This window comes from Acanthochromis polyacanthus, chromosome 23 (assembly GCF_021347895.1).
Source record: "Acanthochromis polyacanthus isolate Apoly-LR-REF ecotype Palm Island chromosome 23, KAUST_Apoly_ChrSc, whole genome shotgun sequence".
Lineage (NCBI taxonomy): Eukaryota > Metazoa > Chordata > Actinopteri > Pomacentridae > Acanthochromis > Acanthochromis polyacanthus.
The window spans coordinates 13,357,676-13,377,073 of record NC_067135.1 but is presented as its reverse complement, the minus strand read 5'-3'; the positions used below and the strand labels follow the sequence as shown (position 1 = coordinate 13,377,073).

The following is a 19,398-nucleotide window of genomic DNA, read 5'->3' as shown; positions in this document are numbered from 1 at the left end:
TCATAGTAGCTTCCTGGGCTCTCACAGTAGCTTCCAGGGCCTCCAGCTTCTGAACCATGTCGATGTTTGGTTTGCTACTTGAGTCGGCTTTTGGTTGGAAAGTGGCTGATGCTTCTGATCCTTGGTCCATTGTCTTCTTGTCAGTCTCCTCCTTGAGGTCTGCCAGATCCTCATGTGGGAGTTCCATGATGTTGCCCTCACTAACAGCCTGGCAGTGGGGCAGAACGGCAAGCAAACACACCAGCACTGATACTTTCTCCATCATTCAGCTTTGAAGCTATTTGGCAGATCTCCTGTTTTGAAAATGTCTGCTGAACTCTCTATTTATATGAAAGCCTAGGTTAATTATTAGAAGCAATGTAGACAATGAAGCTGCTCCCAAATGTCATATAATTCTATGATCATCAGATAAACCTGGTCCTTACTCATGACTTCCAAAGAAGTTGTTGTTTAGGATTTTTACAACTTAATCATCAGTCAAGGTCCATTGGTGTTTAGTAGGAAAGATTGGGAGGGGTCTTAATAACTATATTTAAAACTAGATTTGAAGTCTAGAGTTGGAGGTCATTTCATTTTCCCTCTTGATGAACATTAAGGTACATATATCATGCTCATAAAAGTTAGGTGTTGTTGAACAGCCCTGTAGGTGGACATGAAAAGAGAAAATCTGACCTTGTCGCTGGCTTAGATTTTACTTGCCAATGGAATGGAATGAGTGATGACATGTAAGTTTGTGGGATGAAAAACACGTTTGAGTTTTGTTAAAAATGGGAGCCAGACAAATTTTACATTCCCTGCAGAATGTAAACTTAGAAGCAAACTTCAAGCACTGATATCATTGGATATATGATAGTTTCAGTAGTAAAATTGCATCAGTTTAATGTCTGACACAGACTCATAGAATCAAGCATTGTGGCCCTGAATGAATCTATTTTCTGATCATTCGCTGGAGCTGGACATGAATTTTGAGTAAACTTTTAAGAATTATGTCACCGTGTGTGATATGTGGTTGATCAAAACAAATTATATGAAATGAAAGGTTTAATTTTACGTATATTTTGATACCAAACAAGTTTTTAAATGAAGTCATTCTAACACTTGGGTCTCTCGTTTATGGCTCTGAAAAAGAAACAACATTGCTGCTCACGTTTATATGTCACGTTTTATGGAGTCACTACCAGGAACTACAGCACAAATAATATTTCTGAGGATCACCTTAGCCTGTTTATCTCTGGTTCCTTGGTCAGTTTTTATGATTCGCTCTATAATGTTTAACCATCAGATCACTCATCGGTTTATGGATGTTTGTGTCACATTTTTACTTGCTGTGGCTTCATTTTTCACTAGAGTTTAAAGTCCTGCACCTTGATGGAAACAGCATAATTGTGGCTAGAAGGAGAAAGAACTCAGATGTTGTTTTCTCAGTACAAATACAAAAGTTGACATTTGTATCTTCCAGCAACTTGATGACAGTGTGCTTCACTGTATATCAATTTTTAATTTATTTATTTTTGAATTAATCAGTTGTGTTTATTTTCCTCTCATTCTCTTTTGTCTCCTTGCTGCTTATGGAAACCCGGTTTGTATTTCAATTGAAAGGTCACTAAATTTTAATCTAAGGAGTTTTGATCACAGCTGAGTCAAATATGGCTTCTCCATTGTGCTTCGGAGTACAGACTATTTTACAGGATCTACCACTTATGGCTTATTTTTGAAAAAAATATTAAATGAGGCATGTAAAATAAAGTGATTTTTATGAAATGTAATGATTTTAAACTTTGACGATTGAAAGATTAAAATGCAGTGATTTCTGTCCATTTTTTTCCAGCTTTAGGCTATGGCATTGGGTGTAATTTTAACAATTTTTGGTTTGTTTTTTCTTAAGGTACGGAGGTTTAATAGAAGGTCAAAGTTACATTGTAGGGAGATATTTTGCCTTGGTCTTTATTAACCCTCCGGCAAAAGTCTAACTAAAACACTGATGTCTGTTCCTCCTCGACAAACAAAGAAACACATGCCAAGATTCTCTTGAAACTGAATCTCTCTGACCCAGTAGCTATGAATAGCTGCATGTTTATGCAGCGAGCAAATTTGAGTCTAAGAGAGAGGGAGAGGATTTGCGGGTGGCAGAAAGGTTTGTGAAGGCAGGCGAAGTAAACTTAAGAAAGTAGCAAATTCATCTAGACGAGATTTTGAAGCGTGTTTTCAGTAATTGTAAATACCACAGAAAGACAACAGTAGGCAAAATGCAAAAGGAAAATAATTAGTGACATGGAGTTTACTCGCCGTTACCTGCCAATGGAGTGGGAAGAGCGATGGAGGAGAGAGAAGGAGAGGAGAAAAAGAGTGATTGATGAAGGTGGAGAAGGGATAGAACAGGACAACCGTGAGCTGAGGAGGATCGTGGCTTACAATGACTCCAGGATGGGGCTGACGAGTGGGAGGGAAAACAAAGAGGGGTCAGAGGTCAGGATGAGCGGTGCTCGTCAGGAGAGTACTGGGGGCACATGAACAACGAGGCGTTTGGAGATGAAGGACATAACATCCACATGTGCTGCAGCAAATCTTATCCTAAAGAGGTGTTTGCAGCCCTGAAAGAATTCTGGGATTCGTCTCTTCTCACAGACCTCACTCTGACCACTCAGAATGGGAACACCTTCCATGTGCACTCCCTTATCTTGGCTGCAGTCAGCGGCTTCGTTCGGGAGAGACTGAAGGAAAAAAGCAGAGAGCAAAATGTAGAACAATCTGACCGCAATGAAGATGTAGGAGTCGAGCGGTGGTCTGTACACTTGGGTGCTGGGGTTGATCATGTTGGGCTGTGGGCAGTTGTGGAGTTTGCCTACACTGGCGTTGTATTGTCTTTAAACAAAGACACCATGGCTCAAATCAAGGCTGCAGCTCAAGTGTTGGTGGTTCCAAGACTGGTGGAGATCTGTAACAAGAAGGAAAGAACAAAAGAAGTTGATGGTGCCAAGAAGGAAGAGCAAACGATCTCTACTCTAGAACAGATGAAGATTACCCTACAGTCCATTGAGCAGCTGTGGGCAGACAGAGTTGGGTGTGATGTAACTTTGAATGTGGATGGCATGGTCTTTCATGGTTAGTATGATTGTAAATCTTTACTTTTCCTGATGAATTTTTAATAGTGGTCAAAGTTTTAACTCTTCTTCTGTCCATCAGTTCACAAAGTTATCCTGGCAGCAAGCAGCGACTACTTCCGAGGCATGTTCACCTGTGGAATGAAGGAGTCTCGTCAGACCTGTGTTGAACTTCCCTTCTTGTTGGCTCCTGAGTTTGAGGCACTTCTTGGCTGCTCCTACAGTGGAATCCTTCGACTCGGTTGGGACTCTGTTTTCGAGATCACCTGCAGGGCCCTCCAACTTCAGTTCCAGCCTGCTCTTTCAATTTGCCTCAACTTCATGCAACAAGAAATACAGGCGGACTCCTGCCTTGACGTGGCATCTTTTGCTGAAGCTTATGGAATGTCAGACCTCCTGGAGGAAGCCAATGACTTTGTACTGAGGAACTTCAGGGAAGTGTCATCTACAGCAAAGTTTCAGGATCTAGCAGCAGAGAAGCTACTTGACTTCCTTTGCTGTGATGGTCTGTGTGTGCCCTCAGAGTTGACTGTATTTCGAGCTGTGATCTCATGGATTGAGGCTGATCCTGAAGAGAGATTGCCCCAAGCTGGCCTGCTGATGACTGGAGTTCGGTTCCCCCTCATGACCTTTCGAGAGTTCAGGGAGGTCAGAGCCATTAACTTGCGCATGGAGTGTTTTGGAGAGAAAGAGGTGGAACTCTATGGTTCAGCACTCAAGGAATTTGGCTTCAGCCTTCCAAAATCCCAGGATTACTGTCGGGTGAGGCGACCCAAAGATGTTGTGGTTCTTGTCGGGGGTGACCAGCTACACCCAGATACGGGTCATCGCATACCGAGCAGGGAACTGTGGTTTGCAAACTCCCTACGTAGTGGCACAGGTTTAGTGAAGGAGATCGAGTGGAGAAGTTTGGGTGAGATTCCTGACAAGCCAAAGTTCAGGCATGGAGTTGCAGTAATGGAGGGGATGCTCTATGTAGTCGGGGGATGTTACTTTTATGCAAAGAATGACATGATGAAATCTGCCTACAGGTAAAGAAAGACCATCTGTACAGAAATATTTTCCTCTTTGTGCAGCTGTGGTCTTACTTTTTGTTCACATCTTTGCTTTTATTATTAGATACGACCCTGTGAAGGACAGCTGGAAGAGGCTGGCTGACATGCAAGAGTTGAGAAGTAACTTCTCAGTGGTGGTACTTCAGGAGCGCCTCTATGCCGTCGGTGGAGACAAGGAGATCAATGCCAACATTGACAGCGTTGAGATGTACAACCCAGACACTGAGTCCTGGAGGTAATATCACCTAAGGATCACCATTTGACACAGTATTTATCTTTAAAAGCAGAAGTAGCAGGGAATGCTGAGTCGAAAAGGAAATATATCAGAGCTGCATTATGCTATTTTTAAACAGGAGTCAAGACCCTCTGACATTTGAAAGAAAAGTGGACAATGTTTATAACTGAAGATAATATTGAACAAAAGATCAAGAATGAAACCTATGAGCTCTTATATGTAGTATTCTGGCCATTCGTTGGACCATATAATATGCAATACCAATGCTTGGACAGCAGATGTCAGCATTTGCTTGGCAACAGTTGCTTCAAAGTGCTTCATTTCTTTGGAAAGCTTTGTCTCCCCCATTTCCGGGCAAAATAGAAGATAATAGGGGTGAGGAAGTTGACAATGCAAAGCTTAATGTGTCCAAGCTTAACACCTCTTTATTTGTGTTGGCTTGAAAGTTCTTGGTTTTATTTCTCGATATTTTCCTGCAACTGTATAGATAGCGACCCTTGTTCAGTCAGGTAGCATTTAGTTTCCACACTCTTTTCAGGTATTATGTTCACATCCAATCAAGTTTGAGCTTCTATTAGAAAATCTAGTGAATTTTATGTTTTCTCAGAGTTAGTCCATGCTCCTAATCTAATGCAGTTCAGTTGTATTTTATCTGACACTATTTTCTGCATCTCATATATCGTTTCCCAGTGATAACACCCCTGCTATTTAATCTCATGGATTAGTGGAGAAAGTATGATGCATGTCAAAACATTTGGTTTTCTGTCAGTTCCACTGATACCCCCAGATACCCAGCAGATTTTACAGTCTGATGCCTCTTGTTTCATTTTTCACAGCTTTGTATTGCCCCTGGATCAGGCTCTGAGTGGCTATGGTGTCTCCATCCTAAATGAAGGGATCTTCATCTCTGGTGGCTTCAACTGTAAGTATGTGTGTCTGGTTTCCATGTTCTTGTACCATCCAGAGAGAGGAACCACCTACCTGGCTGACATGACGAATGACCGGGCCCAGCATTGCATGGAAGCCCTGCAAGGCCATCTTTATGTCGCTGGTGGAGTGTGTAACCTGAGGAAGTTTTACACCGACCAACAAGCCTGCGAGGTGTACGATCCTGTGGCCGACGCCTGGACGGCTTTTGCATCACTGCCTGTGCCTCATGTTGGTGCAGCCTCAGTCATCCTGGAGGAGAAGTTCTATGTACTGGGAGGATACTGCCAGGATGACTATAGTGAGTCTGGACTGGTCCATCGCTTTAATCCCAGCACTCAGCGGTGGGAGAACATGGGCAAACTGTCAGGGGCTGTTACCGACGTTCGGGCCTGTCTGCTCCGATTACCTCAGCACCTCAGACAGTAAATGATACACACCAGTAGATTAAATCCACTGTAGCTGTTGTAATCAGAAGAGCTGAATATTGAAGTATGGCTAAGGTATTAAAATACATGTTTGAAATTCAGAAGCTTTTGAGTCGATTATGACAGATTTCATGTGGATAGAAGTCCATAGTGACATATTGTAGTACTTTTTGAAAAGATATAGCACTGTAGCACATAGAACTCAACCGATAATCACAATAAAAGTTAAGAAATGTTTGACTAGAAGTAGCACCTGGATTCCAAATCTGTTTGTTGAAGGTGTTCCTTGGATCGGTTGTAGACTCTAAAGTCCAAAAACACTCTCAAATCTCTCTTTTCTCCACAAGTAATTGCATTTATTATCATAGCATTGTTACGTTTAACCTTAAAACTCCCAAATGTTTTTGCATCAAGCCTGATCAGGTCAACAGCTCTCATGGGGCCAATCTGTGGAACCAGGAAATCCAGCAATCTTACATTTGGTTCTTGTATTTTGGCATTAAAGCGGTGTAAGCCTATAAAATGTCCAGTCAGTTATCCTTTTGGTACACAATTTTTTTTTTCCGAAATTATAGTACAATCAGTACCAACAATGGCAATGTATTTCCAAGAATAGGCAAATAATTTTGTTCAGTTTCGATGAATATTGTGTACAATCCCAATCCAAGTGGGTTCCTGTTGATGGAACACTCCTACGAAAGGATATTTGGCTCCGTGAAACCTATCTGACCCTTGAAGAAGGCCTTTATAGGTTTCACACGACCATGCCAGAGTAATGAAAGTATTTTAATTGTGAAAAGAAAGCGTCTTGGAGGTTTTTAATGATGATATAAATCTCTACATAGTCTATCTTATTGCTGGATGACACAAAATAAGCATTAATTAATATATGGAACCTGATAATTATTCAACAACTGCTTTATGAGACCACTGCACAGTTTTAAAAATGAAGAAAGAATACAGATACTTTATTAAAATCAGTTGGTTTCAGTTTGTGTTGTTTTATTACAGACCCAAAATGATAATTTTGTACATAAACTACACCAAGAAATGTTACACAGAAAACATGTCAATTAAATTTTGCTTTTTAATGGCTTTGATTATGTTTGAAAGTTTAGAATATCATGCATTGATATTTATATATATATGTATATATATATATATATATATATATATATATATATACACACACACACACACACACACACACACACACACATATATATATATATATATATATATAGATAGATAGATAGATAGATAGATAGATAGATAGATAGATAGATAGATAGATAGATATTGTGTGTGTGTGTGTATATATATATATATATATATACATATATATATATACTGTATATATATTGTTGTATATACTGTGTATACATTGTTGTTTTTGGTATGTCATCCCCATACAAGTCCCAAGCCATGAAAGATAATTGAAGGCTAAACCATGTATGGTTCAATGTATGGTTAAACTGTTGTGTTCCCAAAAGAAAAAAAGTTCTTCACACGTTTTACCCCCAAAATGTACATCACTGGGAAGATGAGGAATCCACTTTTTCCATTTTCAAACAGGATGATGCTGACAGAGTCTCTGACCTTTAGATTAAGAATCTAAATAAATCATTAATCATGATTTACTATTGAAAAGACATAAAAATGGGTCATATGGGTGTATATTTTTTTTACAGTCATTACAAATACAGAACATGTCTTCAGGGCAGAGGTGCAATTGTTGCACACTGTGACAGTCCTAAGTCCCATACTCTCAATTTTAAGGATATTTCAAATGTTTTGTTGGAATACAACCCTTTGGAGGACACAGGGCCCTATACATAGTCAATATATAGCAAAACATGACTGTTTTACTGGCACACAGATTTAAAAACCCACCCAGCAGACTTGTTAAGACATGACTAGAACCAGGCTTCCTGAGGGCCTGAACACCGCTCGCTCACTGACATCCAAGGACCCTCCTCAGTAAAGAGAACAGGTCTATATTCCACTGAGGAAAATCCACCCAACAGATCACAAATCTGAGACTAAAGAAATGGAGTTTAGGGCTTTGCTTCTACTGACCCTGCTGGGATTCGTGCTTGTGGAGCAGGAATTTGGACAAGAAGCTGACATGGACTTCACTGAGTGGATGACGGCAAATAAGAAGTTCATGAAGAATTTAGAGGTCAATCTGAGAAATGTACAGCAATGTAAGATGGATGTTGAAGCTCTAGACGCCAGGCTCAACGCGACTGTGGACGAACTGACAAGACAGAAAGCTCAAATGGACAAAATGAAGACGGAGAATGAAGGTACAAGATAATATCTGGATTACTGTGGCAAATATTCCCACCCAAAAGTTTGAGCAATTCATTTGTTTATTGTTTTTTCTTTCTAAACTTGTGCAGACTTGAAAGCCAGACTGAATGAGACAGAGAAAGAAATTGATCTACTGAAACAAAGCAGTGGTAAAGGTAAGGTGTTTGAGCTAAAAGAATTTAAGTTGAGTATGTGCATGCTTACAGGAAAAAATTATTATCACTATTCTTCACGCATTCTGTCATTGATTTGTATTTTTCACATTAACATTTACACTTTATTCTTCCATCCACAGCTGCTCCTCAGATTGCGTTTTCAGCCTCTTTGGCAAACTCTGGTGAGATTTACAGAGGACCCTCCACAGACAAGACTCTGGTTTTCAAAAGGGTCTTCTCAAACATCGGCAATGGCTACAATGTAAACTCAGGTACTGTACAATTCAATATAAAACAGCATGTTTCAATGCCATGTGATTTATACACTGGGACTTTGTGTTTAGAATGTGCTTTTACATTTTTATGACCATTCTTGTTTGTTTCCAAGAGTTTCTCACAGAAATCTAATACTGTCACTCAATGATTTTGAAGCATTTTTTTGTCTTTCTAAATAAACTGGCGTCTACCTGAGAACACTAAATGTCCTGAGGCTGTAGAACTCAAGCGTCTGCTTCTGGTATTTCAAACAAGATCAAGCAACGTTGAAGAATTTACTGGCACTATGTGACTCAGATCACAATAGCTTTTCCAGCGCTGATTGCATAGCTAAGCAGGGTTCACATTAATTGACATTTTTAAATTAACAATGGATCAAATGTGTAAGTATATTGTGAAATCTGTTACTCTCAGTGACAAAAACCTTCAATTTTCAGTCTGTTTTGGATCATTCTTTTGGCTTTCCATGTCCACAGCTCTGCTCTGCCGAAGCATTTTTACAGCCAAACATAAAACATTGTTTCATTGAGTCAAACTCTTATGATAGAGTTTGAAATCTGAATTTGCAATCAATAAAAGGAATAAAACAGAATAGAATATTCTTTATTCTATATAGAGTATATAAATAGAGAATTAAAAGTAAAATCTGCTTCTTTACTCTATCTCGTTGCAGGAATCTTCACTGCACCAGTGAACGGTCTCTACTACTTCAGCTTCAGCACTTATGGCTACAATACGCACACAGTGGGGGCAATGCTGATGAAGAATAGCATCCATCAAATTTCGACCTATGAGAGCCCCGCGGCAGACGGCTCTGACAGCAGCAGTAACACAGCTGTTCTGCAGCTGGCCGCCGGTGATAATGTGCACATGGAACTGTGGGATGGTGGCAGGGTGTTCGACAACCTGAATGGCCGCACGACCTTCAGTGGTTTTCTTCTCTTTCCTCTGTAGATGATCAAACACAGTCTATTTACATTGTGGTTCTATCAATATAAGGAACATTAGGGGTATGTGTTTTACTTACAGCCTGATGCATATTGATGTGAAAATTCAGCAATAATCTCATCTTGACTATTGTTACCTTCACAATTGCCTAAATAAAATATCCATCTAATACACTGTGTTTGTATTGAATCAGATAATACCTCTTTTTATTTATACATAAAATATCTGAAATCCTATTTCCATTTAGTATCTTGCCTCAAAGTCCATTTTAAACCATTGATGCATGGTGTCTACCACAGTAGACAGCTGTATATCTTACTCACAGGAATAGATGGTGAAAAAAATCTAATTCGACATGTTTAAGTTTGAGACAGGATAATGACATAAATTTGTTTTTAAATTCATGCACGAAAAGGACAAAAAAATAATCAGCAATAGCAAGAAAACTGATAAACAACCCAATGCGTGTGTTTTCCTGTTCATTTTCAAACAAATTTTAATAAAAATATAAACCTGTGATCATACTTCAGAGCAATAAATGCAAAACATTAACTATATTCATGACTTCGGCAAAGTATGGCAACTATGAAGGCAAGAGGAAACAGCTCCTTCTTGTGATCATAGCTTGTTATTGCAGTAATGGAAGTAAGCATGATTTTTTGCTTCTTTGCTTTGTTATAAAATCCTAAGACATTAACCATTTTTTCAGCACCTTCTGAATACAGTCAAGAATTGACATTATAGCACCAAAAATGCACCATGTTTGATAAATGGAAGTCGGCATGCCTGAGTTCATACACTGTGTAAAATACATTTCATTAAGATAGCAAGTTATAGTGAGAATATAATGGAATAATGCTCACTGTTTACCATGCAATAAACAACCTGAAATCCAGCAACATAAAAGCTAGTATAAACTGACAATAATAGCATAAAGATATTTGTTGTGTTACATTCGGAAATGTTGGGGCAAACACAGCACAGATGCTCTTATGTCACTGTTTGGCCCAGGCATCTTTCCCATGTTCTCCCATCTCCATGTGGCACTATCGTACCGATGGACCATCTTAGTGTCACTGAAGTCCTCCTGGCTGTATCCGCCCAGCACGTACAACTTTCCCTCCAAAACTGCACTTGCCGCTCCGACGTGAGGCACTGGTAGAGATGTAAAAGCAGTCCAGGAGTCTTCTGCTGGACTGTACATTTCACAAGATAGCTGGTCAACAACAGCCATGTTTTCATCTGTCGTGACTCCACCTGCTACGTAAAGACGTTCGCCCAGGGTCTCCATGCAGTGATGAGCTCGAGGTTTGGGCATGTTTGCCAGATAGGTGCTTCCTGTCTCTGGGTGGTACAGAAACATGGATGCAAGACACAGGTAGTCACTGTTTTGCCCTCCTGAGATGAAGATCCGGCCTTGTGCAACCTTCGCGACATGCCCGCTCAGAGGCAGATCCAAGGGGCAGGTGAATCTGACAGAATAAAAAAAATGCATTGAAAATCTGTTGTTGGATTCAAAGAAACAGAATATTAAGAGCATATTGTGTGTGTTTTTTTTAAAACACTCATATATTGATTGACCAAGATTTCCCAGGGATTTAGTTGATATGTTTTCTTAAATTGTGTTTTCTAACACTAAACTAAAAAGTCTTGTAGGTTAAGGGATTTGAGTAATTTGGTTGCTCCTGTATTTTGGAGAAAAATATTGAGCATCCAATCAGTGTAATTAGCTCCAGCTGCATTGCCTCCCCCTGACTGCTCCTCAGCTGAAGGTAGTTGGCTATTAAGGGTAGTGGGAGGCCTAGTTGGCAAATACACAGGTAGTTTTTTTTTTTAACAGGAGTTTTCCCTCTTCATTCTCTTAAGAAACTTAATCCACTTAAAAATGGAAAAAAGCAAGTCACTGTCAAGAGCATATCAGACCAACAGGATGTGATATGACCACAACTCTTAAGTCATGTTGGCCAATCAGGAGGTTGAGGAAGCTTTCCAGTAAGTTACCAACAATGAAGCCTCAAGAAAGCAATTTTATGTGTCGACTGCTAACGAAGTGCAGTTATTCCTTAATATAATTTACATGTAAACATGTAAAAAATCTTGTTTGCAAGGTTAGCACCAGTACTTTTTTGGCCTCTTCCACCACAAAATTTAAGCCAAAGATCTGATTTCATACGTGCAAAACTGCATTTGCAGCTGGAGGAAAGGCCAAAATGCATAGAAAATTTTCAAGAAATAACTGTTTGACCAAGGCCTTAAGCAACACCTGTAGAATTCTTTTTTTTTTTTTCAATTTCTGTCCAATTCTCACCAAATTCTGCCTTCTCCAGCTCAGAACCTCTAGCATTGTCTAATTTTAGGCAATACCTTCTGCTAACAAACATCAGCCCTTCAGCAACTCCAGTAATTTTTCATTTAAGTATGTTGTATCAAGACATGATGCAATACCTTACAAAGCTAACCATAATATCTCAAAATGGCTGCATGTTTTGCAAGTTAAGGGATGTTGCCAATGTTATCTTCTCTTCTGCCACATTGGATTTCCTCACAGTACTCAGTATTTGACATTTTCCCACTGAATCCAGTTTTATGTTTGGGTTTGTTTTTAGCACATAAATCATAGAGACTGGTCAGTTAGACATCAGATGTTATATGACTACATCTCTCAGTAAGACAGAAGTCTGGTATATTAAAGCAAAATGGTTGATCCTTGCAGCACATAGTACATTTTGCTGTGAATCATAAATATTCTGTCGAGTTTACCTCCAAGTGTTTGTAGTGGGGCAGTATCGTTCAACACTGTCTATGCAGTCACGGTGGCAGTGTCCACCGATGGCATATATATTTCCATGCAGTACAACTGCAGAGAAAGAACACCTCTTCTCCTGCATATCAGCCAGGCTCTCCCAGCTGTTTTGAAGAGGATCATACCTACAGATGGGGTATCATGATACCAATATTAGTGGAGAAACTGTAAAAGATATATTTAAGATCAATATTGTTGTTCTTAGTTGATCTATGATGTTTCTTACCTGTAAACAGAATTCAGGGTATCATGGATGCCATAATACATTTTGCCTCCAAACACATAAAGTTGACCTTTGAGGACAGCCACTTCATGACTAAACCTCTCTGGCTCTGGCATCTCTCCCAGCTTTCTCCACTCCATGGCCTTTTTCACCCCTGTATGGTTCCTCAAGGAATTCCCGAACCAGAGCTCTCTGCTGATGTTGCGTCTCATCAGGTCTTCAGTGATTTGGTCGCCTCCAATCAAGACCAGACTCTCTTTCGGCAGATAGATGCGGCATTTATTCTGCGTTGCAGGTTCATTGGAGCAGAAATCTTCAAAGATGGCTTCATACAGCTCTGACAAGTTGTGATCAGACCACATGTTCTGAGACTGGACCTCTTTGAATTCCTTGAATGTCATCAGGGGAAAGTGGATGGTTTTCATGAGGTCTTTGGCTAGTCTATATCTGATGCGAGGCTTTGCTTGGATCCAGGCTGCTACTGCTTTGAATACAACAAGCTCAGATGGAACACATAATGAGAAACTGTTCAGGTACTTCAGAAGCTGTCTGGCTGGCAGGTCCTTGAACTTTGAGGTGCATGCCACCTTTTGGAATTGCCGCAAGACAAAATCTTCAGCAACTTCCATAAGCTGTGTCATCCCATAGGCCTCAGCAAAGGAAATGACATCCAGGCAAGAGTCAGGGGTTATTTCTTGGTGCAGGAAGTTGACGCACAAGGAGAGGGCAGGCTGGTACTGGAGCTGGAGAGCAGTGCTGGTGAGCTCAAAGACACACCTCCAGCTGAGAGGAAGAGCGCCGCTGTAGGAACAGTCAATTAGGGCTTCCAGCTCTGAGGCCAACAGGAAGGGCAGGGTCACAGATGGCTGATGGGACTCCTTCATTCCCAACGTGAACATGCCACGGAAGTAGTCACTACTTACAGCTAGGATGACTCTGTGGACTAGACAAAGGATGGTAATGATTAAGTATCCCAATTAACATTTACAGTGCTTATTTTCTTCTTTATGTGCATCCTTAAAGATGATTCCTATTGACATTGCTGGTTGTGTGCCCCACTATTTGAATGAATGGTGAATTGCTTGATAAAGTGCCACATTAGGACATATGTTTCATTTTGGTCTAAAAATGTATTCAAACACCCCTGTGCAGCTACTTTGCAAAGACACAGAAAGATCAACAGGACTGAAAATGCATTTGGCACGGCGACAAATACCAAGAAGTCTTGTAGTCTGATCTTAGTTCCCAAAGTTATTAATAAATTATCATCTAATGTGTTCACTCTCGGCAATGAAGGAGGTAGTATTAAGTTTCATTTAGCACCTTCATGTATCATACCAGACAAAGAAGGATAGGGGCACTGTGGGGGATCCAAAGTAGGCTGCTATGAATGCAGATATTGGTGGTCTACTCACCATGAATCGAATCCCCAAGAGCTTGCAGAATCACATCACAGCCCACTCGGTCCATCCACAGTTGCTTGATGGACTCAAGACTAATCATCATTTCTTGTGCAGCAGAGGTCCGTTCCTTTTTCTTCTGCCCTCCAGTTTTTGTGGATTCCTCCTCTTGCAGGGTGCAGAGATTCAGGACCCTAATCACACCCAGTGCTTGAGCTGCAGCCCTTATCTGGTTCACTTTGTCCTTGTTCAGATTTGATATGAGTCCAGTGTAGGCAAACTCCACGATCGCCCTTAATCCAATGTGATCCACCTCTGGACCCAGATACACTGACCACCTTTGGGCTCCTGCATTTGTGTCATCATTTTGTTTTTTATGAGCTCTTGTGTTTTCTGCTTTCCTTCTATTGAGATATTTCCAGATAAGGGAGCTTACAGCAGCCAGGACAGGAGAATGGACTTGGAAGGTTTTTCCATCATCTGTGATCAAAGTAAGATCGGTAAGAAGAGAGGAATCCCTGAACTCATTCAAGGCAAGGAATATGTCTGTGGGGTAATCATCTTTGCTATAAACCTTCACCTCATCTTCATCACTACCATCCCCATCCTCATCCATCGATTGCGCTGCTTCCTCTTCATCTTTAGAATCTTCATCTTGAAGACTTTTAAGATAATCTTGAAACTCCTCTTGAGTTATCCAAGATTCTGTTGCAGTTCCTTCTTCATCTGTCAGTTTCTCACTTTCACCTTCTTCATTCCTTTCCTGGGTAGTCCAAGCTCCAAAGAGTTCATTTTCACTTCTCCACGACTTTTCACCAGGATCTTCTAATTCATTCGAATCTTCACGCTGCTTCTCAGCATATCGGTTTTCAACTTTAAGTCTCTCCAAGTCTTCACTCATTGACTCTACTAAATCACTGACTATGTCATTTTCATGTGCGATACTTTCCTGGTTTTGCTGAATGTTCTCAACTGGTATTTGTTCTGTGACTTGTTCTTCTAGGTGATATATTCCACTTTGCACTTGTTCCTGAAGCTCCTCATCCTTCTCACTCTCACCAACCTCCCTCTTTACCTTTTCTCTTTCTACCTCCATTTCCTTTGCCTTCTTCATCTCCCACTCTTCCTCCTCATCTACCTCTTCATTCTCCTTCGCCTCCTTCTCTATCTCATTTTCTTCCTGTCCCTCCTCTTCCTTTACGTCCACGCTTTCGTCTGCTTCAGTCATCTGCTTGTCTCCTTTTTTGTTCTTAAGCCCCTCCTCCTGGCAACTTTCACCCTCAGACTCTTCAAATTCATTTGCTTCAGTCGCCTCCCACTCTTTCTCCTCATCCTCTTTCTTCTTAACCCATCTCTCCATCTCATCTCCTCCTTGTTGCTCCACTTTCTTAACTTCTCCTGCTTTCTTTACCTCTGTCTCCTCCCCATCATCCACCTGCTTGTTCTTCTTAACCTCCATCTCCTCATTTTCTTCCTTTTCCTCCTCTTCCTCCATATCTACTTTTTCATCTGCTTCATCCATCTCTATGTCCTTCTCATTTCCTGTTATGTTCTCTTTAAGCTCCTTCTCCAGATCACTCTCTCCTTTGACCTCCTCTTCTTTGTCTTCCTCTACTTCCTTCAGCTCCCATTGTTCCTCCTCTACCACCTCCTCTTTGTCCTCAACCCCACTCTCCACCTCATCTTCCCTTTCCTCCTCACATTTCTTATTTTCCCCTTCTTCCTTGACCTCTTTCTCCTCATCCTCAACTGAATCATCATTGTCTTTAACTTCCCTCTTCACCTCCTCTTCCTCTACACCTGTCCTTCCACCCACTTCACTCATCTCCCTGTCTTCCTCTTCATCTCCATTATTCTTTTTAAGCCCTTTCTTCTGACTGCTTTCTCCTTCTACTGCCACTTCTTCGACTTCCTCTGCTTCCTTCACCTCCATTACTTCCTCCTCTTCTCCTTTTCCCGCTGGTTCATTGTCTTCCTCACTCCCATCCTCTTCGCAGCCGTCTGTGTCCTCATCTACACTGTCCTCTTCTTCCTCATCACTCGCCTCCACTTTAACCCAGCGTCTAATCCTCTCCCACAGTCTTTTCCTCCTGTTCTCCTCCATCTCTCTTTTCCAGTCATTCCACTGCTTCTGGGGGCACAGACTAGCTATTGACATACTATCCATTATCCCTATAATCTGCACTAATGCCTCCAATCTCTTAAAACATTTACACCTCTAGAAGACAAACAATTGCAGGTCACTTACTTTGTGCAAAGTTTCAGCAGAAAGGTGCACATACAGTAGTGGCTCGTGTATTGTTGGAAGCAGCACCACGTCTTATCCTGCCTGCAGACAGCAGCTGTGTTGTCTGTTTGCTCCTCTCCTGCCTCCCTCTCCTCGTGTATGTGAATATTAGAGTGGCAGGAGTGATTCCTCATATAACCAAACAGGCTGCTATATAAAGTGTACTGTATCGCTTGTAGTTGAGATTCCAGACATTTTAATGAGTGAGACCTAACAAAAAGTTAAGGGGTTGATGCACTAAATGTTTTTACATTGCTATTTTTCAATTTCTAACCGTATTTAAAAATATTTTATAGTTTATTATGAGACAGTTTTTGGATCTTTACAGGCCAATGTGCATACATGATTGATCAGTTTGTTGCAGGAATGATCATGTTAAACAGTTCTCAGATTTTTACTGTAAAAATGTGGGGCGAGCAAGTAATAAACATGGAAGGATCTAGACCTGGAGGCAGCTGGATCTCTGCCCATCTGAGTCTATGAACCATGACATCTCGAGGGCCTTGGCAGGCATCTTTATTCTGGGGCATATGACTTGGGGATCAGTATTAAATGCCTAGAGGGTCATCAGTGGGATCACATTGCTCCTCCACATCCAAACACAGTGGAATTTGGGTCAAGGATCAACAGGCGTGAGGGGAAGAAGCCGGCCGATAGGGCACCGGACCAAACAACACCCTGATGTTGACAACACCTGTCGGCTTGTCAGCTTTAGCGCCGACAGAGAAGCAGCAGCTCTGTCAAACTGTTACCTTGACTTAAAAAATAGTGTCGCAGGTCAAAGGCAGCTGACAACACATCCTCACACAGACACTCTCTTCTTGTGTTACCACATTGTTAGAAGCAGCAGCCGGATAGAGTTACACTGGCTATTTATAAATTAATTGTCTTTCCACAGTTTTAACTTATGATTTAGTCTTAAGAGGCCCCTCAATATATTATGTTTGACTGTTGCTATTTTTTCTATCTCTATTGTACATATACTGCAATTGGGATTATAGGTCCTTTGTCTTGAACATCAAAAGCTGGCCTCTCAAATCCTTGAATATCATGGGAGCACTGTAATTTTGTCTGCACAAATTGGATTTCTAACTACTTTCTATTTCAGCCATATTTGAGCAGTTTCAGTTTTCCATGCAGAGCTCCAAAGTGTTTTCACTCACCTTAGTGAAGTGGTGCTTGACAAAACCAACAATGTTCAAAAACAATTACACCAAACTTAAGCTATCTTATACTTTAAGGCCAAACAGACAGTAATATCTCCAACCACATTTGATGTCTTGTTTTCTTTGTATTACATAGAATAGTTCAACAGTCCTTGAACTTTAGCATCACAATCTTGCCTCAAACATCCTCTAAGACTATTGGAGCAGCACTTTAATTCTGTCCACACAGAGTGGGTTTCTAATGAAATTCTAGCTATTGAAATGCTTTGAAGTTTAAGCACTGTGAGTGGGTGAGCTGGAAATGAAACTGGTGGGCAACACCTCGCTTTCAAAAACACTCCTACCTGAGGATACAATGACTATGCTCTTTTCACAGCCATTCACATGTGAGGCATCACAGGCACACATACCTACTGTACATGCACACAGCAGCATTTAAACAAGCAGACAAGTGAGTCAGGTTGTTATTCAACACTACTCAAAAAAGAAGCATGATGCATTTGAATAAATTACAAAATATTTTACATGTTAAAGCACTGAGAAGTAGGACATTTCTCTCTAGACTGATTATCTGTGTTATTGTGTGTTCCTACGCATTCAAGTAGCTGCAAGATGCTTTCAGTACATAAATTTACCCAAAATAAGGTTGTCTTTGAGCATGAATGCTTTAGGGATTCCTTAAAAAAAAGCCTAAAACCATCATTGCTCTATATAACCACCCGACAACTCCACTAGACATAAAAATCTGTTAGATCTTGAAACAAACTTTTCTATGAAAATCACAATGCAATCTGAAGGGAGCAGATTTTCTTCACCACCGTGCTGACATTCTGAGTTTATACCGCGGCAGATGTTTCTGTATTCACATTCACATCACCGACAGAGAGTGTTTAGCTCTGGGCAGCAGCTCACAATCTACTTATGAAAAGTCTGTTTCCTCTGCAGTTCTGATTGTTACCATGACAACGGATGCAGCGAGAGGATGAGTGAAGAGCGCTAACCTCGTTATGGGACCCCTCCTCCCTTTCCCACCTCCCCTTAGGCCCTTTCCTCAAGAGCAGCAACACTGCTGGGACACGAGGCTTGTAGTCTTCTTAATAGCATAAGAGGAACGAGGAGGCAAGAACAAGCATTGTCTTCATGCATTAAAGAGGCAATACTGTGAGCCTGAAATGAAGGACAAAAGTAGAAAAAGATACAGTTAAGCATGTTGGGAAATGCATCTCTTTGGCTTTACCACGATCATGTGTGTACTGTAAATATGAATGCTCAGTTAGCTTAGCGTAAAGATGGACATCGGGTGGTAGCAGCAAGCCTGGCATCAAAATCACAATATCATTACCTACAACACTGTTGATCTTTGTGTTGCAGGGGGAACAGAACAACTTAGGAGGACTTTCAACCAACTCTGCATCCCTGAAGCTTGTCCCACCTGAAGACAAGACACCCAGACACTAGAAGATGAGTGTAGTTTCAGTGCAGTGAGGAGTGCACAGACCTGTACATTGCAAAGCAACCACTTCATAACCACATGACACCAGCATGCCTTGCAAGACTCTAAAGACCAATGTACGCTGTTGGCAAGAGAAGGCCGATGGTTCAAAATTGGGCTGAAAGAAACCATCTATGTCAACTATCCCTGACAGAGGAGGTGCTCTATGACACCACTTATCGGCCACTCATAATGCTGATCTGCCTCCCTCTCCGGGCAGCTCCACAGCCAGTCACACCTGACTGCAGGGGACACTATGGAGTCACATGTGACCTCAACAATCCTACTGACTCACATGATGGCCGGTTGAGTCCATGGCTCACATGTGACCTTAACAACTCAAAGTGCTAACAACCCCACACGAAACTTCAATGTCTGGAACTTCCTTGCAGCCTGTCACAATGTAAGAAGTGTCTCAGATGAGAGGTCAGATGATGATGTCCTCAAGAAACTCAGGCAAGTCCAGCTGCCTTTATTTTAGCCCTTAGATACAGTGTGACCACCATGACCTAGAATCTTCACTGACATACCATCAGCTTTTAAGTTTACTAAGTTGCAGATCTTTTTGTTTTGAATTTAATCCATA

General features: G+C 41.0%; 3 protein-coding genes across 3 annotated transcripts; 1 reads left to right on the top strand and 2 right to left on the bottom strand.

Moving 5' to 3' along the window:
• The first annotated feature begins 2,271 nt into the window (after positions 1-2,271).
• On the top strand, positions 2,272-5,943 carry si:ch211-63p21.8 (kelch-like protein 33). The gene is given in 5 exon segments (XM_022221340.2): positions 2,272-2,505; positions 2,508-3,102; positions 3,184-4,132; positions 4,221-4,391; positions 5,228-5,943. Coding segments are annotated over 5 exon segments (2,469 nt in total). The 3' UTR covers positions 5,748-5,943.
• Positions 5,944-8,582: 2,639 nt separating this feature from the next.
• On the bottom strand, positions 8,583-13,366 carry LOC110971012 (kelch-like protein 33). Its single transcript, XM_022221339.2, has 3 exons — positions 12,471-13,366; positions 12,202-12,369; positions 8,583-10,913 (listed from the first exon to the last, which is right to left on the bottom strand). Exons 1-3 carry the CDS (start codon positions 13,364-13,366, stop codon positions 10,391-10,393), a joined length of 1,587 nt encoding a protein of 528 aa, XP_022077031.2. The 3' UTR covers positions 8,583-10,390.
• A 507-nt stretch (positions 13,367-13,873) lies between these two features.
• LOC127532415 (myb-like protein X) lies at positions 13,874-17,375 on the bottom strand. Its single transcript, XM_051944047.1, has one exon. It carries the CDS (start codon positions 16,032-16,034, stop codon positions 13,875-13,877), a length of 2,160 nt encoding a protein of 719 aa, XP_051800007.1. The 5' UTR covers positions 16,035-17,375; the 3' UTR covers position 13,874.
• Between the last annotated feature and the right edge of the window lie 2,023 nt (positions 17,376-19,398).